This window comes from Lagenorhynchus albirostris, chromosome 15 (genome assembly GCF_949774975.1).
Source record: "Lagenorhynchus albirostris chromosome 15, mLagAlb1.1, whole genome shotgun sequence".
Taxonomy (NCBI): domain Eukaryota; kingdom Metazoa; phylum Chordata; class Mammalia; order Artiodactyla; family Delphinidae; genus Lagenorhynchus; species Lagenorhynchus albirostris.
Genome location: NC_083109.1, coordinates 66,051,255 through 66,074,712, shown reverse-complemented (window position 1 = coordinate 66,074,712; position 23,458 = coordinate 66,051,255). Strand labels below are relative to the sequence as shown.

At 42.2% G+C, this 23,458-nt stretch overlaps 1 protein-coding gene across 1 annotated transcript in view; it reads left to right on the top strand.

Annotated features, from left to right (window-relative positions):
- DNAH3 (dynein axonemal heavy chain 3) overlaps window positions 1-23,458 on the top strand; it is a 194,695-nt gene that overhangs the window by 65,165 nt on the left and 106,072 nt on the right. The window contains exons 19-26 of the mRNA XM_060124014.1: window positions 5,501-5,712; window positions 9,716-9,807; window positions 13,818-13,932; window positions 17,143-17,259; window positions 18,202-18,381; window positions 19,046-19,182; window positions 20,169-20,370; window positions 22,002-22,094. Of these exons, the coding sequence (XP_059979997.1) occupies window positions 5,501-5,712; window positions 9,716-9,807; window positions 13,818-13,932; window positions 17,143-17,259; window positions 18,202-18,381; window positions 19,046-19,182; window positions 20,169-20,370; window positions 22,002-22,094 (1,148 nt within the window). The remainder of the gene's footprint in view (window positions 1-5,500; window positions 5,713-9,715; window positions 9,808-13,817; window positions 13,933-17,142; window positions 17,260-18,201; window positions 18,382-19,045; window positions 19,183-20,168; window positions 20,371-22,001; window positions 22,095-23,458) is intronic.

Sequence of the window (23,458 nt, the reverse complement as noted above, 5' to 3'; positions counted from 1 at the left end):
TTTTGGCTGCGTTGGGTCTTTGTTGCTGTGCACGGGCTTTCTGTAGTTGCGGCGAGTGGGGGCTACTCTTTCGTTGTGGTACACAGGCTTCTTATTGTGGTGGCTTCTCTTGTTGTGGAGCACAGGCTCTAGGTGTGTGCACTTTAGTAGTTGTGGCTCGTGGGCTCTAGAGTGCAGGCTCAGTAGTTGTGGCGTACGGGCTTAGTTGCTCTGCAACATGTGGGATCTTCCCAGACCAGGACTTGAACCCGTGTCCCCTGCACTGGCAGACAGATTCTTAACCACTGCACCACCAGCGAAGCCCTTACTTTGGATTTAATATGCTCTTTTTTAATAGTTTCCTAAAATGGTAGCATAGATTATTGATTTTAGGTCTTTTCTAATATATATATTCAATGCTATAAATTTCCCTCTAAATACTTCTTTCCCTATATCCCACAACTTTTTAAAAATTTATTTTATTGGTGTATAGATGATTTACAATGTTACATTAATTTCTGCTGTACAGCAAAATGATTCAGTTATATATAACATTCTTTTTCATATTCTTTTTCATTATGGTTTATTACAGGATATTGTATATAGTTCCCTGTGCTATACAGTAGGACCTTGTTGTTTATCTATTCTATGTGTAATAGTTTGCATCTGTTAATCCCAAACTCCCAATCCATCCCTCCCTCACCACCCTCCCCCATAGCAACCACAAGTCTGTTCCCTATGTCTGTGAGTCTGTTTCTGTTTTGTAGATAAGTTCATTTGTGTCATATTTTAGATTCTACATAAAAGTGATATCATGTGGTATTTGTCTTTCTCTTTCTGACTTACTTCATTTACTATGATAATCTCTAGGTCCATCCATATTGCTGCAAATTGCATTATTTCATTCTTTTTTATGGCTGAATAATATTGCATTGTGTATATGTACCACGTCTTCTTTATCCATTCATCTGTTGATGGACATTTAGGTTTTTTCCATGTCTTGGCTATTGTGAATATTGCTGCTATGAACATGGGGGTACCTGTATCTTTTTTAAAATTAATTAATCAATCAGTCAATCAATTAATTATTTTGGCTGCTTTGGGTCTTTGTTGCTGTGCATGGGCTTTCCCTAGTTGCAGCAAGTGGGGGTTACTCTTTGTCGCGGTGTGCAGCCTTCTCATTGCAGTGGTTTCTGTTGTTGCGGAGCATGGGCTCTAGGCACGCAGGCTTCAGTAGTTGTGGCACATGGGCTCAGTAGTTGTGGCTCATGTCCTCTAGAGCACAGGCTCAGTAGTTGTGGTGCACAGGCTTTGTTGCTCTACAGCATATGAAATCTTCCTGGACCAGGGTTAGAACCTGTGTCCCCTGCATCAGCAGGTGGATTCTTAACCACTGTGCCACCAGGGAAGCCATGCATGTATCTTTTTGAATTATAGTTTTGTCTGGATATATGCCCAGGAATGGGATTGCTGGATCATATGACAACTCTGTTTTTAGTTTTTTGAGGAGTCTCCATATTGTTTTCCATAGTGGCTGCCCCAGTTTACATTCCCACCAACAATGTAGGAGGGTTCCCTTTTCTCCAGCATTTATTATTTGTAGATTTTTTAATGATGGCCATTCTGACCAGTGAGGTGGTACCTCATCGTAGTTTTGATTTGCAGTCCTCTAATAATTAGCTGTATTGAGCATCTTTTCATGTGCTTTTCGGCCATCTGTATGTCTTCTTTGGAGAAATATCTATTTAGTGCTTCTGCCCATTTTTTGATTGGGTTGTTTGGTTTTTTGTTTGTTTGTTTTTTGCGGTACACGGGCCTCTCACTGTTGTGGCCTCTCCCGTTGCGGAGCACAGGCTCCGGACACGCAGGCTCAGCGGCCATGGCTCACAGGCCCAGCCGCTCCGCAGCATGTGGGATCCTCCCAGACCGGGGCACGAACCCGCATCCCCTGCATCGGCAGGAGGACTCTCAACCACTGAGCCACCAGGGAAGCCCTGGTTTTTTGTTTTTGAGTTGTATGAGCTGTTTGTATGTTTTGGAAATTAAGCCCTTGTCAGTCATTCATGTTGTTTATGGTTTCCCTTGCTATACAAAAGCTTATAAGTTTGATTAGGTCCCATTTGTTTATTTTTGCTTTTATTTCTATTGCCTTTGGAGACTGACCTAAGAAAATATTGGTACGATTTCTGTCAGAGAATGTTTTGCCTATGTTCTCTTCTAGGAGTTTTTTGGTGTCTTGTCTTATATTAAGCCTTTAATCCATTTTGAGTTTATTTTTGTGTATGGTGTAAGGGTGTGTTCTAACTTCATTGATTTACATGTGGTTGTCCAACTTTCCCAACACCACTTGCTGAAGTGACTGTCTTTTTTTCCATTGTATATTCTTGCCTCCTTTGTTGAAGATTAATTAACTGTAGGTGTGCGGGTTTATTTTTGGGCCGTCTATTCTGTTCCATTCCATATGTCTGTTTCTGTGCCAATAATCACGCTGTTTTCATTACTGCAGCTTTGTAGTATTGTCTGAAGTCTGGGAGGATTATGCCGCTTGCTTTGTTCTTTTCCTCAGGATTGCTTTGGCAATTCTGGGTCTTTTATGGTTCTATATAAATTTTAGGATTATTTGTTCTAGTTCTGTGAAAAAAGTCATGGGTAATTTGATAGGGATCACATTAAATGTATAGATTGCTTTGGGTAGTATGGCCATTTTAACAGTATTAATTCTTCCAGTCTAAGAGCATGGGATATCTTTCCATTTCTTTGAATCATCTTCAGTTTCCTTTATTAATGTTCTATAGTTCTCAGTCTCTCACCACCTTGCTCAGGTTTTTTCCTACATACAGTAAGTCCCCTACATATGAATGAGCTGTGTTCTGAGAGCTCGTTCGTAAATCCAATTTGTTCGTAAGTCCAACAAAGTTAGCCTAAGTACCCAACTAACACAATCAGCTACATAGTACTGTACTGTAATAGGTTTATAATACTTTTCACACAAATAATACATAACAAACAAACACAAAAAACAAAGAAAACATTTTAAATCTTACAGTACAGTACCTTGAAAAGTACAGCAGTGCAGTACAACAGCTGGCATACAGGGGCTGGCACTGACTGAACAGGCAAGAAGAGTTACTGACTGGAGGAGGGAGAGGAGGTGGGAGATGGTAGAGCTGAAGGATCCTCAGCAACAGGAGGTGGAGGGCAAGCTGCAATGTCACTCACGCCTGACGCTGATGGCACAGGTTCTGGTTCCTTGCTGGATTCAATTCTATCTACCCACTTGAAAAAATGATCCAGTGATCCTGTACTACTGTACTCTCTACAGTACTGTACAGTAAGGTACACAAAAGCACAACCACTTGTAGAAGATGCACGCACGTGACAATATATGCCAGACACGTGAACTGACTTACGTGATTGGACATGCAAATGCACATTTGCATCTTTGAAAGTTCGCAACTTGAAGGTTCATATGTAGGGGACTTACTATATTTTATTTTTTTGGATGCGATTTTAAAAGGGATTTTTTTTTTTTACATTCCCTTCCTGATATTTCATTGTTAGTGTAAAGAAATGCAACCAATTTCTGTATGTTATTCTTGTATCCTGCTACCTTGCTGAATTCGTTTATCAGTTCTAGTAGTTTTTGAGTGGAATCCTCAGGGTTTTCTATATAGAGTATCATGTCATCTGCATACAATGACAATTTTACCTCTTTGCTTCCAGTCTGGATACCTTTTATTTCTTTTTCTTGTCTGATTCCTGTGCCTAGGACTTCCAATACTATGTTGAATAGAAGTGATGAGAGTGGGCATCTTTGTCTTCTGGATTTTAGCAGGAATGCTTTCAGCTTTTCACCATTGAGTATTATATTGGCTGTGACATCCCACAGCTTTTGATGTTAATTTTTATTTTCATTTAGCTCAAAATATTTTTTAATTTCTCTTGATATTTCTTCTTTGACTCATGTGTTATTAAGAAGTATGTAGCTTAATTTCCAAGTATTTTGGGATTTTTCCAGCTGTCTTCCTCTTAATTGAGTTATGAGAATAAAAATCCTTGCCTTGTTTCTGATCTCAGGGAGAAAGTATTCCATCTTTCACCATTAAGTATAATGGGTTTTTTGCTTTTATTTTTTTAAACCACTTTTTTGGTATGATTAGCATATAAAAAGCTGTACGTATTTAACACATACAAAAATGTAATGTCAGTGTAGGTTTTTATAGGGTGCCCTTTATCAGACTGAGGAAGTTCTCTTGTATTCCTAGTTTGTTTATAGATTTTTATCATGAATGGATATTGGATTTCGTCAGATGCTTTTGCTGCATCAATTTACATTATGTGATTTTCCTTCTTTCGACTATATTACATTGCTTGATTTTCAAATATTAAATCAGCCTTGCATTCCGCCAATAAACCCCACGTGGACATGGTGTATTATTCTTTTTATATATTGTATGGAAGTCATACATATTTCTTTTCTTCTTCTTTTTTTTTTTTTTTTTGCGGTATGCGGGCCCCTCACTGCTGTGGCCTCTCCCCTTGCGGAGCACAGGCTCCAGACGTGCAGGCTCAGCGGCCATGGCTCACGGGCCCAGCCGCTCCGCGGCATATGGGATCCTCCCGGACCGGGGCACGAACCCGTGTCCCCTGCACTGGCAGGCGGACTCTCAACCACTGCACCACCAGGGAAGCCCTTCTTTTCTTTTTAAAAAATTTTAATATTTGATTACTTAACAAAAAATGTTAGGTTGGTAAAGCATGTTATTAATTAATGAAGCTATATGAATGAATCTATTTTTAGTCTTGGCAGCCCTGAAAGAAAAGTGTTTTTGAGTTAATTAGCAACATCATAATGCAAGAGTTAATACTAATTTGAAATAACAAAGTGGAAGGAAGCAGCAGCGTGGAAAGACTGAATGTGAAAACCCAAATGCTAAAAGATACCTGTAAAAGAAAAGGAGGAGAAGAGAATTAATGTTTTGGTGAAGTTTTTTTTTTTTTTTTATAAATGAGGTGTCATTTTCTGTTTTAAAGATAATCTATTTTTAAATAATTTCAGACTTACATAAAAGCTGTCAGAACTGTACAGTTAACTCCTATGTCCCTATTCATCCACATTCCCCAGTTGTTAATATTTCACAGCATTTGTGAAGCACCTTTTGGTACTTCTATAATAGCATCTATAACTTATACTAACAATTGATTCCCTAACTACTCTGGCATTGTATGCCAGGCAATATGTTAGCCACTTTACTTATCTCATGTAGTTTTTACAGTCACCCTCCAAGGTATCCAGTATTACCCCTGTGTCACAGGTGAGACTGCTGAGGCTTAGAAAAGTTCAGTCAGTATCCCCAAGGCTTCACTGGCTAAGTAGAGGTTTCAGACCCAGCTCTAAAGCCTGTGCTTGTTCCAATATCCATACCGTAGACACAATTCTAAATTCAGGGAATTAAAGGTACATGTGACTAACACTACTTGGTGATCTGACCTTTCCCTCACCCCATCTTTTCTATTTCAGGACCCCTCTTGTTACTGAATGCTGAGGAAATCGCGGAGCAAATAGGGAATATGTGGAGGACGATATATAAATTGACCAAGACCTTAGCTGACGTGCCTGCACCCAGGCGCTTAGCAGAGAATTTGAAAATCAAGATTGATAAATTCAAGCAGCACATCCCTATCCTCAGCATTTCCTGCAACCCTGGAGTGAAAGACCGGCACTGGCAGCAGGTCCCTGTCACCGCCCACCCCCAGCCAGCCCAGCCCAGCCCAGCCCTGGTCCTGGTAGCCCTTTGGAAGGCAGAAACCATTAATGGATCAAGGTTCTTCTTTCTAAAAGGAGAATCTACTTGAGGCCAAGGGAGTAGTAAAGGGGGTGATAGCCTTTTGAAGGAAGGGGATAACTTCCTGCCTCGCCACATAAACAGGCCGATCCTTTTCTTTGGGGACCCCATTGCTGGTGGTTGAGTATTGTTCCAGCCAGTGGCCACAAAGGCTCTCCTAATCTGCTTTCCTAAGCAAATGGCTGTTCAGTGTCCTAAAAGGTGGTTAGGGTGTTACATTACAATGGGAGGGGCCTGGATTTGTTCCTTACCCTGGGCTACACAAAAGAGAAAGTCACATTTATCCCTGGGGGCTCCTAACAATGCCAGATGATTCCTACTTCAGCTTCCTCAACCAGCAGGCTATATTCAGAAGTAATTTTGCCCTCTTTTTTCAGCCCTTTGAGTCTATAAATGAGGATAATAAATATTCTCCCTAAAAATGATGGGATTTTTATAAGCAACCAAAGGTGAGGGTGATAAATGTAGTATGATACTAAACAGAAGAAAGAAAACTCACTGTGTTTCTAAAATAATTGTCACATTCAAGAGCTAGCAATGGCCTTGAAACATCTTCTACCAGGGAATTGCTCTTTGTGGAGGTGAAGAAGAGACTGGCTCTCCGTAGGCAAATTGCTCTCTGACTGGGCCTGAAATTCTCTCCCTGGGAACCGTGCACAAGACTGAGGACATTGTCTCTAGAAGGACTCAGTCTGAGAGCATAACCGTTAGGAGTATTTTGATCTCCCTGGGACAGCAGAGATCTTGGTACATGAGAGATTCAAGATTTTTCTGTAGAGAGGAGCTGCTTTCAATTTCCCAGAAAGCCTTGAAATTTGCTTAAAGACTTAAGCAAAGATGGAAAGAAGTCAGAGCAAAGGTCATCTGGTAGACTTGGGGTCTTGAGCTGCCCCAGCAGAGGGATCTGCACAGCGGCAGCTGCCCTCACTTGGTACTCATAGGGTGCCTCTCCCTGGGGAGCTAGCCTGACTACAGCTTTGACCATTTAGAGAGTTAGGTAGACAGGTGCCCTCCAGCAGTGCTAGGTCTCTCCATGAGATGACATTTTAGAAAGTGTCCTCATCAATGGCATTTAAGCAGTGCTCTAGGGGTGCTCAGAAAGCCATCCCCTCCATCTGGTGCTCCCCCTGTGATGACAGCATTCTCAGACAGGGGCACTTTAAAAATCCCAACCATTCCTAGACATTAATAATTCTCATTTATAGGCCCCTTAGATGGACAGATTGGGGGAAAAAATTCCCTGGAATTAAAATAATAATAACAATAATAGCTAAAGTGTATGGAGTACCAACTTTGTACTGGGTACTGTTATATACTTTATGCGGATTCTCTCATTTCATCCTCCCAACAACCCTTTGAAGTAGGGACAATAAATTGTCACGTGGCCAGTGAGGGGTGGGGAAGAGAATTGGAATCTAGGTGTTTTTGACTCAGCCTTGATGTGTGAAAAGGGGGCAAGAAATATCAGGTCAGAGAGAGGGAGTGGACAGTAGGGGGCAGTGAGCTGTAGATAAGAATGGAATGTGCTATATTCCACTTACTATAGGCAAGAGGTAAGGTGGCTCCTGAGTAAAGAGCACCTACAGTGGGATCTCAATGGGCTAAATAGTTGAAGATAAGCTCAGAAAGGACAAAGGCCACAAGGTACCCTCAGGGTTGCCCCGACTCAGAGCCCATTTCTGCCTGTACTGTAGGTCACACAACAAGCCCGCCCAGTGACAGCCCCAGGCTTGGGGAAGCATTCTCAGTTCTAATGCCTAACTCAGGAGATCCTTGTGCACAGATTTGGCTCCGGCAGGGGGGCTCTGTAGGCTAAACCACCTGTAGCTCTCAAGACTACAAAATGGATCTTCTGGGGTCATGAGGCGGTTGTGTTGAGATTTCTGACCGTTTCCCAGAACTTAAGCAGGAAAGGCTAGTCTCCGTATTTGAGACATAGACTTTATTGCTACTGTGGTGTAAAACAAGATGGAACAAGGTAACACTGTACTGATATGCACCAAAGCTGGCCTCTAGGACACTGCTGCCCAGTGGAAATATACTATGAACATATGTATAATTTTAAAGTTTCTAGTAGCCACATTTTTTAAAGTATAAAAAAGGTGAAATAAACTGTATGACTAGATTTAACCAAACATATCAAAATCACTATCAGTTCAATAAGTAATCAGTATAAAAATGTTAATGTGACCTTTCACATTACAGTTTTCATACTAAGTCTTTGAAACATGGTGTGCTTTTACCTACAGCACATTTTGATATGGACTAGTTGCATTTCAAGTTCTCAGTAGCTACAAGGGGTTAGTGGCTACGTATTGGACAGCATAACTTCAGTTTCTTAGAATTAGATCAGATGCCTGTTAATCTCTATACTCGACAAAAGCAATTTAAAAAATAAAACTACAGATCTCTTGAGTCCTTCCATAGGCCAAGTATTTACTGTGTCAAGTGCTTTACACAGTTATGTCATTTAATCCTAGAGATAGTGTGTTGTCCTAAGCCATACTTGCAGGTATTAGAGAATAAATGAGAGCCCTGGGCCACCAGGAATAATTGTGCAGTTTATGCTCTAGGGAATGCTATTTTTGTGCACGACAGTGGGAATTGTACTTTCTAGAGTTATGCAGTATATAATCTGCACAATTCTACATAGAAGACCTGCAGGAAACACTAGCATGTGATGGATGAGAGCTTTGGAGTCAGAATCAGATACAAGTCCCAATTCTGCAATGGCTGTTATGGTCTATTAGCTAGATGATCATAAACTTAATTTCTTTGTCTCAGTTTCCTTGCATGTAAAATGGGAGTAATAATATACCAGTACCTTCCTCACCATGTTGGGAGGATGAAATAAGTACATAAAGCTCTTAAAACCAACCTACCACATAATAAGCCCTCAATAAATGTTAATTACTTTTATTATTTCCATTACCTCCGTGGTCCTCCAGGTGACCTCAGAACCCAGATTGGAATCTGTTTGAATTAGCTGGTTCACTCATGCTTTCACTCCACAAGTGCTTATTGATGCCTACTGCCTATCAGGCCCCAGGGACACAGGGCTGAATAAGACAGAACATGATGTGATTTTCATGTCTCTTCCTGCTCTGACATTCTTTAGTCCTGCTGGAGCTGGACAGAGACAAAACTGGGCAGTAGGTGAGGTTTTTTTACAGAGCCTCCTTCCCGTTAACCCCTGTGCTCTTCTTGAGCACACATAACCCTCGTACTGCCCAGATCTCTCAGTCCATGAGAAAAATGTTCAAAGCCATCAGAGACTTCATCAAAGAACTTTCACAGGGATATTTTCACTTAAAAGGTAAGGTTGGGGTAATATTTACACCAAAGGAATGGGCACAGGTGCTAATATTTCCAACAAGTTAGTACACTAGGTTGGAAAGGAAGATTTTGGTGGGGGAGTCATCTAGCTAATAGACTTCCTCCTTTTATTCAGCAAATGCTTACAGCAGCTTCTGTCATGGACCAGGTTTTGCAGTCAGCCCTGGGAGCACAACAACAAACCAGACCTGGCTGTGAGCCTCTCAGGTGCCCACAAGTTTGCATTATACCAACTCCTGGTGGGAGAACAACCCCCAGCAAACCAGACACAATGCAGGGTGGGCCCTAGGCCACCGCCCAAAACCTTAGACCTGCGCTGTCCAATTCAGCAGCCACTAGCTACGCGTAGCTATTTAAATATAAATTAAGTAAAATTAAATAAAATTTGAAAATCAGTTCCTCAGTCACACTAGCCACCTTTCCAGCGCTCAACAGCTGAATGTGACTGGCGGCTCCTGCACGAGACAGCACAGATATAGAACATTTCAGTCATCGCAGAAAGTCTACTGGACAACACTGCCTTGGATGCTACACACTTGTTTTTCTCTTTGCAGATTAGTGAGATTGTCGGCTATGAAGTAAAGCCCACTGAAACGACTTGCCTCTCAAATATGCTGGAATTTGGATTTGGCAAATTCATTGAAAAGTAAGGCTTCTCCCTTCAGAAAGTTTTTTCGTCAAAGTGTCTATGAATTCTCACAGTTGTATGACTGAATGGCCTCATAGCAGGCTGCTTTTCTCATTCTGGTATAGGGTAACCTCTACTTCAGCTGACTAGCTGCTGGTGAAGCTTTCATTTCCAGCTGCAGAGTTGATGTCAGATTATGACTAGAAAATTGAGTCAGAGATTTTATTTCAAAAAGAAATTTTTTAAAATAGTTCTCTGAACCTGAGCCTCAAGCCCAGCTCTCAGTGACTTTGGGCAAAACCATTTCACCTTCCTGGGCCTCAGTTTCTTCCTCTTTAAACAAACAACAGCAGCAAACAGGAGTGGCTCCCTGAGCTCTAAAATTTCATGAAATATGGTCAAATGAGAGATCTCTTCACTTGCTTTCTCTCCTTCTCCAAATGCCCCTGGAGTTCATATGTGAGAATTTGTACTATTTGATCTGCTGTTTTTAGGACCAGAGATTCTCAGGACCCTGTTTGTTTTTCCACACTTCCTTCAGGGTGATGCGTAGGGAGATGTATTGCTAAGACTAGGGACCCTGTTAGGCAACTGGGTTTGGTTCTCACTCAACACGTGAGATTCTCAGACTGTGACCCCAGACCAGAGGCATCAGCATCACCTGAGAACTTGTTAGAAATGCACATTCTCAGGCCCTACCCCAATCTGCTGAATCAGAAATTCAGGGGATTGAAAGCTGAAATCTGGGTTTAAACAAATCCTCCATATCAGCGCTGTTCAGTCAGGAGCCACTAGCCACGTGTGGCTACTCAGCCTTTGAAATGTAGCTATTCTGAATTTGATGTGCTGAATGTGTAAACTATAGGCTGGATTTCAAAGACTTATTAAGGAGGGGAAAAAAGCAAAATATCTAATTATTTTAAATATTGATTGTATGTTGAAATGATAGTATTTTGGATTTATTGTGTTAAATAAAATAGTTTCTTTTTACTTATGTTAAATTGGCTACCAGAAACTTTGAAATGACATATGTGGCTCAGGTTATATTTCGAATAGACAGCGCTGCTGTAGGCGATAGTGATGCCTGCTAGAGTTTGAAAGCCCTTCCTTTATACTGGGGCAGGGCAAGCACCTAATCTAAGGTCCTTCCAGGCCCCCAAATCTGTCTGCCACCTGAATACTCTGATGACCCCCAATACCACCACTACTGTCCCTCTTTAAGGAGCAGGTCTACAGACACAGGCTTTTATTTTATTTTTTTAAATTTTTATTGGAGTATAGCTGATTTACAATGTTGTGTTTCTGCTGTACAGCAAAGTGAATCAGTTATACATATACATGTATCCATACTTTTTTAGATTCTGCATAGGCCATTACAGAATATTGAGTAGAGTTTCCTGTGCTATACAGTAGGTCCTTATTAGTTATCTATTTTATATATAGTAGTGTGTATATGTCAATCCCAATATCGCAATTTATCCCTCCTCCCCTTTCCCCCCTGGTAACCATAAGGTTGTTTTCTACATCTGTGACTCTATTTCTGTTTTCTTAATAAGTTCATTTGTACCATTTTTTAAAATTCCGCATGTAAGTGATATCCTACAAGACACATGCATTTTTACCAGGTTTATGCTATTTTATTAAAGGGCCTCAATTTCCCCAATAAGATGTTCCCAAGAAATACCAGCTCTAGAACACTTATGCTGCAGTGAGCATTTTATATGAATTAACCAACTTATCCATCACAACACCCTAATATTCTAGCTAATTTTATTCACATTTTACAGATGAGGAAATAAATTGATTAGAGAGATTAAGCAAATATCCAGAGGTCACAAGAACCAAGACCCGAGCCCAGGCTAGCTAACTTCAGAGCCTTAACCATTACCCTTTACTGCCTGAAAAGATAAACCCATCAAAGGAGACAGAGGCTGAGCAGATACACAGCACACTGCCATGCTTCATGCCAGTGTGCTCAGCTGTGACAAATCTAGAAGTGGTGTTTCCTTGGCCAAGTTGTTTACCTCTATGTGCCCAGTCTCCTTATCTGTAAAATGGAAATAATAATAGTAGCTAGGTGATTGGAGTTATTGTGAGGATTATGAGAGAAGGCGTGTAACCTGAACTGATTTAACATCTAAGTTCTCAGCTACTACCTATTAGTGAAGTGTGATGTTCCTTGTATCCCACTATCGCATAGTTAAGGCAGTTTTATCACAGCCCGCAGTTAGTGAGCATCTTGAGTACATTTGGATAAGGTCAACTCGATATACTTCATGGACTCCCAACCTCATTAATTCCTCCCCTGTGCAATTATTTGCATAATTATAAGTCATAAGGCACATTGCAAGCATTTTATCTTATTTAATTATACCAACAATGCTTGATATGAGCAGATGGGGACCGAAAGCCTGTCAAGTGATTGGGTCATGGCCACACCGCCATCCTGTTTGTCTCATACTCATCTGGATTGGCACCTGCCTTTATTATTCTCTGTATGCACGCTCATTTTGGTTGTCTCCCAAGAAGGTCACATTTAGAATGAAGACCATGCTGCTGAGGTGTTGATCAGTCATTGTCTGGCGTTATCCAGGCCTCTTCTACATCCCTACATGAGGCCAGATGAGGGTTTTCAGCTCTATTTAGTTGAGCTGTTTGGCTGACCACATGTGAGCAATTCTTTTGCTCCTCTGACAAAGAGAGAGGAGAAGGCACATAGTAGGGGAGGAAGAAACACCAGATTAGCAGTCAGAGGAACTGGTTCTGGCACTCCACAGCTGTGTGTGTGGCTTTGGACATGTCACTTGCTTCCTCTGGGCTTCAGTTTCCTGACGTGAAAGTAAAGACCAGATGGTCAAGGATACAGTGAAAGACAGTGCTGAGGCAGAAAGAATAATCCCTCCTTTTCCTTCCAAAACCTTTGCTTCCCAATTTTTTAGCCACGCCTGCATTTAGTACCCAGCTCTCCTGTGGAAACAAGAAGAAAGGAATTTATCTTCCCCTTCTCTCCCTCCCTCCCCCTTTCTATAGAACAGAGGGTCTGTAGGTGGATGGACCCAGTGCATCGGGAAGATAGCAAGTGTTTTTTTAAAAGGTAGGGACAGGGAGTGGGAAAAAAGCCATCATATAAATTAACAGAAAGTCTAAGACCTGAATAAGAAGTCAATAATAATTCTGAAGTAAATAGGAATAATAAGGAGTAAATGAAAATGGAAAAAGGAAGTCTTGTTTTAATGGCCTTAAAACAGTTGTTCTCAACTGGGGGTATCCACCCCCAGGGGACACTTGGCAACATCTGGAGACATTTTTGGTTGGCACAACTGGCAAGAGGTGGGGACTGGGGTTGTCAGCTACTGGCATCTAGTGGATTGAGGCCAAGGATGCTGCTAAGCTTCCTGCAGTGCACAGGACAGCTCTTCACACCAAAGAATTATCCAACCTGTATTAGTTTTCTAGGGCTGCTATAACAAATACCATAGGCTTAAGCAACAGAAATTTATTTTCTCACAATTCTGGAGGTTGGAAGTCCAAGGTCAAGGTTTTCAGGGGGTTGATTTCTTCTGAGGCCTCTCTCCTTGACTTGCAGATGGCTGCCTTCTCCCTGTGTGCTCACATGGTCCTCCCTCTGTGCGTATCTGTGTCTTAATCTCCTCTTCTTATAAGGACACCAGTTATGTTGGATTAGGACCCACCCTAATGACCTCATTTTAACTTAACTACCTCTTTAAAGACCCTATGTCCAAACAGGGTACCTCACATTCTGAGGTACTGCTGGTTAGGACTTCAACATATGATTTTTGGAGGGATACAATTCAGCGCATAACACAGCCCAAAAAGTCACTAGCGCCAAGTGTAAAGAAACCCTGCAAAACACTGGAGCTAGCTGGTAAATATTAGAGTAGGATGGTAAACATTTTAGTAAAATTAAAGGCTTTTTAAATTTCTCTAATGGCTGAGCTGAAATTCCTCCTTTGATGTGTTTTGAGGCCTCCTCCATTGATGTTACTGTCGCTGTGTTCTCTCTTTAGACTGGAGCCCATTGGTGCAACTGCCAGTAAGGAATACTCTCTGGAGAAAAACTTGGAGAAAATGAAGTTAGACTGGGCTAACATGACGTTCAACTTCGTGAAGTACAGGGACACCGTGAGTCTCAGTCCAACTGTTCGGCCCCCTGAGAGCAGCCCATTTATTATGTAGTAAATTACAGAAGGGATTCGTTTCAGAACTGCAACAGAACTCAAAGAAGAAGGATCTCTAACTAATCTGTTTTAAAATTTTTTATTGAGATATAATTGACGTATAACATTGTGTAAGTTTACAGTGTACAGTGTGTTGATGTAATAGTTTTACGTATTGCGGTATGATTACCACCCTAGCTAACACCTCTATCACCTCACATAATTATCCTTCCTTTTTTGTGGTAGGATAATTAAGGTCTAGTCTCTTAGCAGCGTAGAAGTTTTTAATACAGTATTGTTGTCTATAATCACTATGCCTTTGCGTCAGATTGTTTCCTCCTGTCCGCCTTCCTGTGCCAGCCAGCCTTCTTCCCAGACACCATGGAGGGATGCATTCTCAAATGAGAAAGGCCTTTGGATTCAGAGCAACAAGATTTCTGTTGAAAAAGAGCTGAGCAAGCCTCCTGAATTAGCATCTCCCTGGGAGGGCACCCCAGGTCCCTCAGAAGTATACCTGAGGTAGACAATACTTAGCACTTCTCCAGTGTTATTAAGTGCAGAAATCACCTGAGAATCTTTCTAAAGTGCAGGTTCTGAGTCAGCAGGTTTCGGCTGGGGCCTGAGGTTCTGCAGTTCCAACAAGCTCCCAGATAATACTGAAGCTGCGGTCTCTGGACCGTATTTTGAAGAGCAAAGCTGTAGACTTTCTTATCACTGGCGCTTGTAGAAAACTTGTAAGTTCACAGAGTGCCTGTGGAGGTGCATAAACCTGAAGGGTTTGCTCAGCCATCTCTGGGGTCTGGCTTGCTCTTGGGATGGGCCATGGGTAGGAGGACTTGCTGCTTGGGTGAGCTGTACATCGTGGAGGCAACAGGCAGAAACTCACATACTGCAGGCCGTCAGCTCTTAAACCAGTGCATTTCAACCCTGGTACACTTCTGGTCACTCAGTTCCAAAGTGTGTGTGTTTGGGGTAGGTGGCTGGAGTTCCCACACTACCTACCACGCAATTCTCTGACACCAGCTGGGTGCCTTCCAACTCCACTCAACTCTGACACTATCTACCTGGAGACAGCATCAGATCCCACAGGGTAAGGGCTCAGTCCTACAAGACTGTGAACCCCCTCACCCCCCTTCAGATGCCAGTCTCAAGCCCAGGGTATCACCTGTGCTTCTGACGGACCAGTTATAGATTGGAGGTCCCAACGACACCCTCCTTGGGTTCAATTAATTTGTTAGAACTCAGAGAAACAGTTTACTTACTAGATCACTGGATTGTTATAAAAGGATATAGGACCCAGGAACAGCCAGATGGAATGCCTACGGGGAAGTGGTGTGGAGCTTCCATGCTCTCTCTGAGCATGCCACTCTCCCCAAATCTCTACATGTTCACCAACTCAGAAGCTCTCTGGACCCTCTCCTTTTTTTTTAATTTAATTTTTTTAACATCTTTATTGGAGTATAATTGCCTTACAATGGTGTGTTAGTTTCTGCTGTATAACAAAGTGAATCAGTTATACATATACATATGTTCCCATATCTCTTCCTCCTTTTGTGTTTTTATAGAGGCTTCATTACTTTGGCATAGTTGATTAAAACATTGGCCACTGGTGATTGAACTCAATCTCTATCCCTGTTCCCCTCCCAGAAGGTCAGGATGGTAGAACTAAAAGTTCCAACCCTCTAATCACAGGGTTGGCTCTCCTGGCAACCAGCCCCCAACCTTCGGTGTGGTCTAAAAACCCACCTCAATAACAAAACAAAAGATGCCTTTATTGCTCTCATCCCTTAGGAAATTCCAAGGGTTTTAGGAGCTGTGCAGGCAACAAAGACCAAAGATACGTTTCTTACTATAAATCACAATATCACTCTGGCCTGAGCATCTGTATTTTTAAGGCACCCCTGGTTTTTCTGAAGTGCAGTGTGGATTGAGGACTAAAACCCTAAAGGCTCCCATACTCCTCCCTCCCCCAGGCTGCATGTTATCCTTTTGTGACTTCTTTTCCTTTTTGTCTTGATGCCTTGATTTCTCTTGACTAAGAACTGTAGACAAGCCAGTGGGAGGGAGGAGAACTGGGGGCCTCTCCCAGCAAGACCAGGCAACCGTGTGTCCCAGCAACTTGCTGTTACAGAATCTGATTGGATTAGATACTGCTAGAGGCTGTGGGGCTGAGATGAGCAGTTAAGTGGGGGAACCTGATAACCGCTCAGTTACATCTGGCCACTCTTCAGAGTTTTTTGACTGAAGTAGCTATAGACAAGGGTCAACAGTAAAATGGGAATCGAGGTACCAGTTCATTAATAGCTGGACACCTGTCAGTGCAGAGCTGCTGGTAAAAGGGGGATGAGAGAATATATCCTCGCTCCAAATTAACCACCCAGATGTAGGTTTGAAAGAAGTGAAAACAGGGCAAGAGAGACCAGACCTACCACAAAGGGACAGACCCTTATCAGCTTTCTTGCCACATGGCCCAGAAGGAAAAGTCCATCTACAGGGGCTAACCTTTAAGGCACAGTAACCCTAACTACCAGGAAAATATGGCCAAATAATTATTTAGTCAGAAGTTCCCAAACTTTCTTGGTTCACGGTGCTGTTGGTATCTGAGTACTTTTTAAATGGTTCCCTTCTCTAGTCCAAAAGAAATACGTAACAGCTTTATTTATGAAGTAATTGGGTTCAAACAACTTAAGTATTTGTGTCCCATCAACTGAACAAAGGTCTGGGAAAAAGTGCATATAAATTAAAAGGAAAACATTTGTATTTTGTTCTAAAATAACCGCAGTTATTTGCTGTGAGTTTGCTGCAGTGCCCTGGGGCACACTGTTTGGGAGCCAAAGGTCTAGACCTAACCAGATTAGCAGTTGATTCTACCTGAGGGAGAGCCTGGAAAACAAGTGAACAGAAAAGCAGGAACACAGGGAAGGGGACAGAACTCCTCCTCTTCTCAACAGATGCTGGTTGCAGATCTAGGCTTGGACTGTATTTGATTTCTGCAAAGGAGGTAAAAAGGTCTTTAAGAATATTTTCCAGGAAGAAAATAGAAAATTCCACCTCCTACAAGACATAGTGTCCCACAAGCGTGAAGATCTGAGCTGTGAGGACTTTGAGGGTCAGCATAAAAATCTGTGGGGCAGAGGTCTTGCGATTTTGACGGGGTGCTCATTTTTATTCACAGGATACAAGCATCTTGTGTGCAGTTGATGACATTCAACTGCTACTTGATGATCACGTGATAAAGACCCAGACCATGTGTGGCTCTCCATTTGTCAAACCAATAGAAACAGAATGCCGGGTAAGAGGAAATGAGGTTGAATGTTTTGTGATGGCCTGTTAGCTCCAGGTTTCTTGGAGGAGCAAGAAGGTTTTTTTTTTTTTTTTTTTCTGGCTGTGTGGCATGAGGGATCTCAGTTCCCCGACCAGGGATCCAACTCGTGCCCCCTGCAGTGGAAGAGCGGAGGCTTAACCACTGGACCACCAGGGAAGTCTCGGAAGAAGGTTTTTAAGTCCAATTAACAAAGAAACTCACTTTCTCTTGATGAGGAAAAAAAAACAACGAAAGACTGAAAGCAATAACCATCCAAGTAAGCCTTTATAACAGTCTGCCAGACTGAGCTTTTGCAACAGTCTGCTAAAAGAGAAGGTGAGATTATTTGAATGCACCAAACAAAAGTATATATGGAAAGTACCTTATGGGCTATAGTAATCTAAAATGTAAATTACATGAGGTTTGGCCTCCTTTGCTCTTTGTCTGTGGAAGTGGGATAGGCTAAGGACACCAACTTGAGCCAGACTGCCTGGGTTCAAATTCTGACTCTGCCCCTTATCAGTTGTGTGACCTTGGACAAGTTACTTGAATTAGTTGTATGTCAGTTTCTGCACCTGTGAAGTGAGCTTTGTAATAATATCTCCCTTATAAATCTGTTGGATTAAATTGGTTTCACATACATAAAGCACTCAGACCGTCACTTGTCACAGAGTAAGCCTTATAAATATTACTGTTGTTGTTGTTATTATTATTATGATTATTCCACTAGGAAAAGAACTCTGTGAGGGCAAGGACTCTTGTTTTTTTCTCAGTGCTGTATCCACCTTGCCTAGCAGAGTGACCAGGACATAGTGGGCACTCAATAAGTATTTGTGGAACAAGTGAATGAGTGAATGCATCAATTTGTCGGTGGGTCTGCGATGCAGAGTGGCATGTTAATGACTCAGATATGAAATGCTAAATTTGCAGAACTGGGAAGAAAAGCTGGTTCGCGTGCAGGAAATTTTGGATGCCTGGTTAAAATGCCAAGCCACCTGGCTATACCTGGAACCAATCTTCAGTTCAGAGGACATCATAGCCCAGATGCCAGAAGAGGGCAGGAAATTTGCCATCGTTGATAGTTACTGGAAATCACTCATGTCCCAAGCCGTGAGTTTTTTACTACCTAGCACATCTCACCATCAGGAATGTGGGATGCCGTACAGATGTTCCTCATCGTGCAATGCAGCCGTGTCCCTTGAAACCTCTTAGTAAACTGGATTTTTGCAAATTCAGTATCTCTATAAATTTTTTCTAATTTCAAAAGTTATTAAAAATTCAAACATGGAAATATAAAAAGTAGAGGCCTTTTGAAATCCCAGCTTCGTGGAGGTGACTATTAGCAGTTTTGATAATTTAGCTCTCATTCCTAACGAGGTATAAGATTTTATTTGTTACACGATAATGCAATAAAGCTTTTATAGATTGAGAATAATTTTAGAATTCAGGTAACTCTCTGTATTCAGTTACTCAGTTGTTTAACAAATGTTCAAGGGACCAGCGCAGACTAGTATAGAATGTCGTGGTCTGAATTCCACAATCCCAGAAGTTAAAATATAATTGGCTTCGTCGGTTTCAGGTGCCCAACCCCAGCCCAGTCAACCATGGCCAGAGGAAGAGGGTCATGTTATATGAGCAGTCAACCTTGGGGGATTAGGAGGTGATTAGGGTAGGAGGGTCATTAGTTGATGGGCTGGTCGCACACTCATTACAATAACCGGTCTCAGGATCTCGGAACCCCATGATGATTATCACCTTTTTTTATGGAACCTAGGTGAAAGATACCAGGGTTCTGGTGGCAGCAGACCAACCACGGATGGCTGAGAGGCTTCAAGAAGCCAACCTTCTGTTGGAGGACATCCAGAAGGGGCTGAATGACTACTTGGAGAAGAAGAGACTATTTTTCCCCAGGTATTCAGCATCATTCTCTTGCTTGAAGTTGCCCTCTTGACCCATATATAGGTAGAATTACATTTTTTCATACTGAGAGTTAGCTTCTACTCATCTATTCCATATTCTTTCTAGGTTTTCCATTCCCCAAAAGACAGCTCTCGGGGGTAAGGTGTGTCTTCACGGTCACTATTTAGAGTGAGGTTGAATAGACACCAATGGAACCAGCATGGTCAAATACCCAATTAGAGGGGTATAGTACTCAAGAGCCTGGACTTTGGAGTTAAACAGACCTCATTCTCATTGAGTCCTTAGCCACACGTGGCTATCCAGTGCTTGAAATGTGGCTAGTGTAACTTAGAAAGCAATTTTTTTTTTTTTTTTTTTTTGCGCGGGCCTCTCACTGTTGTGGCCTCTCCCGTTGCGGAGCACAGGCTCCGGATGCACAGGCCCAGCGGCCATGGCTCACGGGCCCAGCTGCTCCACGGCATGTGGGATCTTCCCGGACCAGGGCACGAACCCACGTCCCCTGCATCGGCAGGTGGACTCTCAACCACTGCACCACCAGGGAAGCCCCCTCACCTGGGAGTTTTAAAAATACAAATTCCCAGACCCAATTCCAGATCAGTTATATTACAGTCTCTGGGAAGTGGAACCTTGGCATTGGAATTTTTTTTTTATAACCTCTGCAGATGATTCTAAAGTGCAGCCAAGGTTAAGAACCACTGCTCTATCCAGGTTTCTTTCACCTGGTAGCCACCCCTCTCTCCCAGCCATATAAAAGCCACATATACCAGCTTTCTTCCTTTCTTTTGCTCTGAGTCAAAACCATCTCCACCTTCTATGCCCTAGATGAAAAATGGTGAAGAGGAGTGGGCCTTAGATAAGACTCTAGAAGTAGCTGGCATTCACGCGAGTGTCATCTACCTGTTGGGGAGTATCACCTTGTTGGAAAAAGAAGCTCTTAGAAGAGATTCCAGTAGCCATCTTCCTTTGCTTTGCAATAGGTTCTTCTTCCTATCAAATGATGAGCTGTTGGAGATCTTGTCAGAGACAAAGGACCCCCTCCGAGTTCAACCACACTTGAAGAAGTGCTTTGAAGGAATTGCCAAGCTGGAGTTTACAGACAGCATGGAGATTGTGGGCATGATCAGCTCAGAAAAAGAAATCGTTCCATTCAAACAGAAAATCTCCCCAGCTGAAGCCAAAGTAACTCCACTTACCCATTTTTGGTTCTTATCGTCATAACAGAGTGAAACAGAGAGAGGCAGATTGTATGTTGGTTAAACATTTGGACTCTGGTTCCAGATTGCCTGGGTGTAAAACACTTAGATTACACAACTTAATGACGGGTGACTTTGGGGAACTAATCTTTCTGAGCCTACTTGCTCATCTCTAAGATGGAGATTATACTGCAATTCACATGGCATCCTAAATTTGTGGAAGGATTTCAACCGAACTTGATGTGGAGGCAGCAGCAGGAATCAGATCCAACAACTAATGCTGTTTAAATCCCCGTGAGCAGAGCCCACTTTAAAGAGATCTGGTCAGATGGGGCAGGTGTTTTTAAAGGTGTTTAAAGGGCAGGTGTTTCAATAATATTTCATGGAATTAATGCCATTTAACTCAGATTTTTCATACATGTGCCCTTATCAAATGAGTAAAATGTAAGTTCCTTCCACTCTTGCTGAACACGACAGCACCCAGCGTAGAAATAGACAAGTACTCTTGCCTTGCCGCTTTTGCCACCCACACATTTAAGTTGCAACAACCAGGGATCATACCTTAAAACCAGACACCAGCTAGCTCACGAGCACCTGAGGTCAGCAGGTACAGTTGCCTGAAATTCTAACACTGAATAATATGCTGCACATTCACATTACCTGTAGAGCTTTAAAAGAATCCAAATGCCCTGCTTGCATCCCATACCAATTAAATCAGAATGTCTGGGAGTGGGAGTCAGGCATCCATAATTTTTAAAGATCTCCAGATGATTCCAGTGCACAGCAAAGTTTGGGGACCACCGCAATAATGCAAGAATTAGAACTGTTCAATTAGAAATGAGCAATTTATTTTATGAACTTGTCAACTAAAAAAAAATGCACAACCTAAACGTTAAGAGGTGTGTTTTGTTCAGCGGACATTCTTAGGACTTCAAGCTGGAGAGGCCGCATCTCAAGTAACCCTGAGAAAACGGCTTGGAGGAGGCAAGGAGGGGAGATATATAGGAGTTTTGCAACAAAGGGCAGGTAGTCCGAACTTCAAAAGATTATTGTTAATTAAAGAAAACCAGATATCTCAAGTTAAGGAATTTAGTGCTTTTCTATGGATGGGAAAATGCAAAAGTCTAGGCTCACTGAAATCATTCCTTTGATATGCGCGTCAGCTGTCTGGGGCCAGCATCCTGTGTTTTCTCATCCTGAGTTCCCTCAGGGCTCACCAGCTCACTTTGGGAGGTGGCGGCTGCAGTCACTGATGGCTGCAGCATCTTTTGATCACTGATATGGCAGAGGCAATATTTTATTTCTCAAACTGAAGTGTAAATGTGTCATTTGTCTCCTGAGAGAGACATAAATAGCTTTATTTACAGTTGTCTTCCAGAAAATGATATGAAAGAAGTGCATGTTAAAAACTCCCTATTGCCCCTTTTTTGAGACATACACTTCTTAGAATACAGTAAATAAGTGTAAAACCAATAGTTAAAGAATACTGGCTTGAAGGTGTGCTAAACCTTTGGCCTCCCTCCAGCCCTGTCCAGAGAGAAAGCTGGCTTCTGCCCATGGTCCCTCCCTCCAGGCTTGGCTAACTGTTACTGCCTCTCTGTCTGTCTCAACCCACAGGGCATGGTGGAAAGATGGCTCCAGCAGGTGGAACAGATGATGCTTGCCAGTATGAAGGAAGTTATTAGACTTGGGATTGAAGCATATGTCCAGGTAAATGAAAATTGGGGTACACATGCCAGGGTGTTGGTACACCAACAAGAACTTTGGGGACAAGGTTAAATGGAAGCCTGTCTTCTGCTAAAACCCACCCCTCTCCTGCTGAGTAACACCTGACCCCTCTGTGCCTCTTTCTCCTTTCCCTGTAAATCCTGGGGCAGAGTATGTATTTCTGAATATAAAACGTTTGCAGTTAGAAGCAGCAGACACTAGCATAGCCTGTGAGCCAGAACCCTTTGTTTGCTGTGGAGCAGTCCTTTCTGTGAAAATAATTGATGGCAAGCCGGTTTATTTAGAGCCCCTCCCCAATTAAGCATCCCCTCCCCCAGGCTTTTTTAACATTACACATGCCCTGAAGGGCACAACTCATTAAGCTCCCAAAGCTTTAGGTGACCTGTGTAACAGAAGGCCTAAGGGAAAAGAACCTGTTGCAATTACTCTTTAGCCAGCTCCCAGCAAGGTTAATGTTGGCAGACTAGATATTTAGTCTCCTCTACTTTAGGTGCTCCTCACTTTGGGGCCCCCACCCCTATCCCCAGGACTTTTTCCATCAAAAAAAGGGGTATTCAATTAACACCTTCCCGCTAAGTACCAAGGACTGACCCTGCTGCCCCTCTCAGTAGTATCTGCCTTGTAAATGAAAGACCAGTCCTTTGTCCCATGACATATTACAAATCAAAAATTAAGTTAAAGAAAAACGGCTACCTGTATGAAGTTATTTCATGCAATTGCATCTGTAGCCAGACACAGCAAACTTTTTCTGTAAAGGACCAGATAGTAAATGTGTTCAGCTGTGCAGGCAATATACACCGGGCACAACTATTTATCCTTGCCTTTCTAATAGAAAAGCAGCCTTGGATGATGGGTTCAGCAGGGGGCGTGGCTGTATTACAATATAACTTTATTTACAAAAACAGATATGGCCATATTTGTCCCTCAGGCTATAATTTCCCTATCTATAGTTTAAAAAAAGTTAGGGCGGTCATGGCTAAGAAAATCGTGGGGCAGTACTGCAATGTTATGTAGCTATCAAAAGGAGTAGTTTTATAAATACCTTCTGAACAACACCTTGATTATAACTATGTAAAATCCCTGGATGGGAGCATTAAAGAAAAAAAAAGAAAGGAGTTGTTGACTGAAAAAAAAATGCACGACATGAGAGTTGTGAGTTAAGTTTTATTTGGGGCAAAATGAGGACTATAGACTGGGAGACAGCATTTCAGATATCGCTCAGAAAATGCTCCAAAGATGTAGGAAGGTCAGTGTATACGTGATTTTGGTGAAGGGGGAGTACATGCAATCATCACATATTTTTTGCAGAAGGTTGCTGCTGGTCTCGTGAAGGTCGCTGCTAGTCA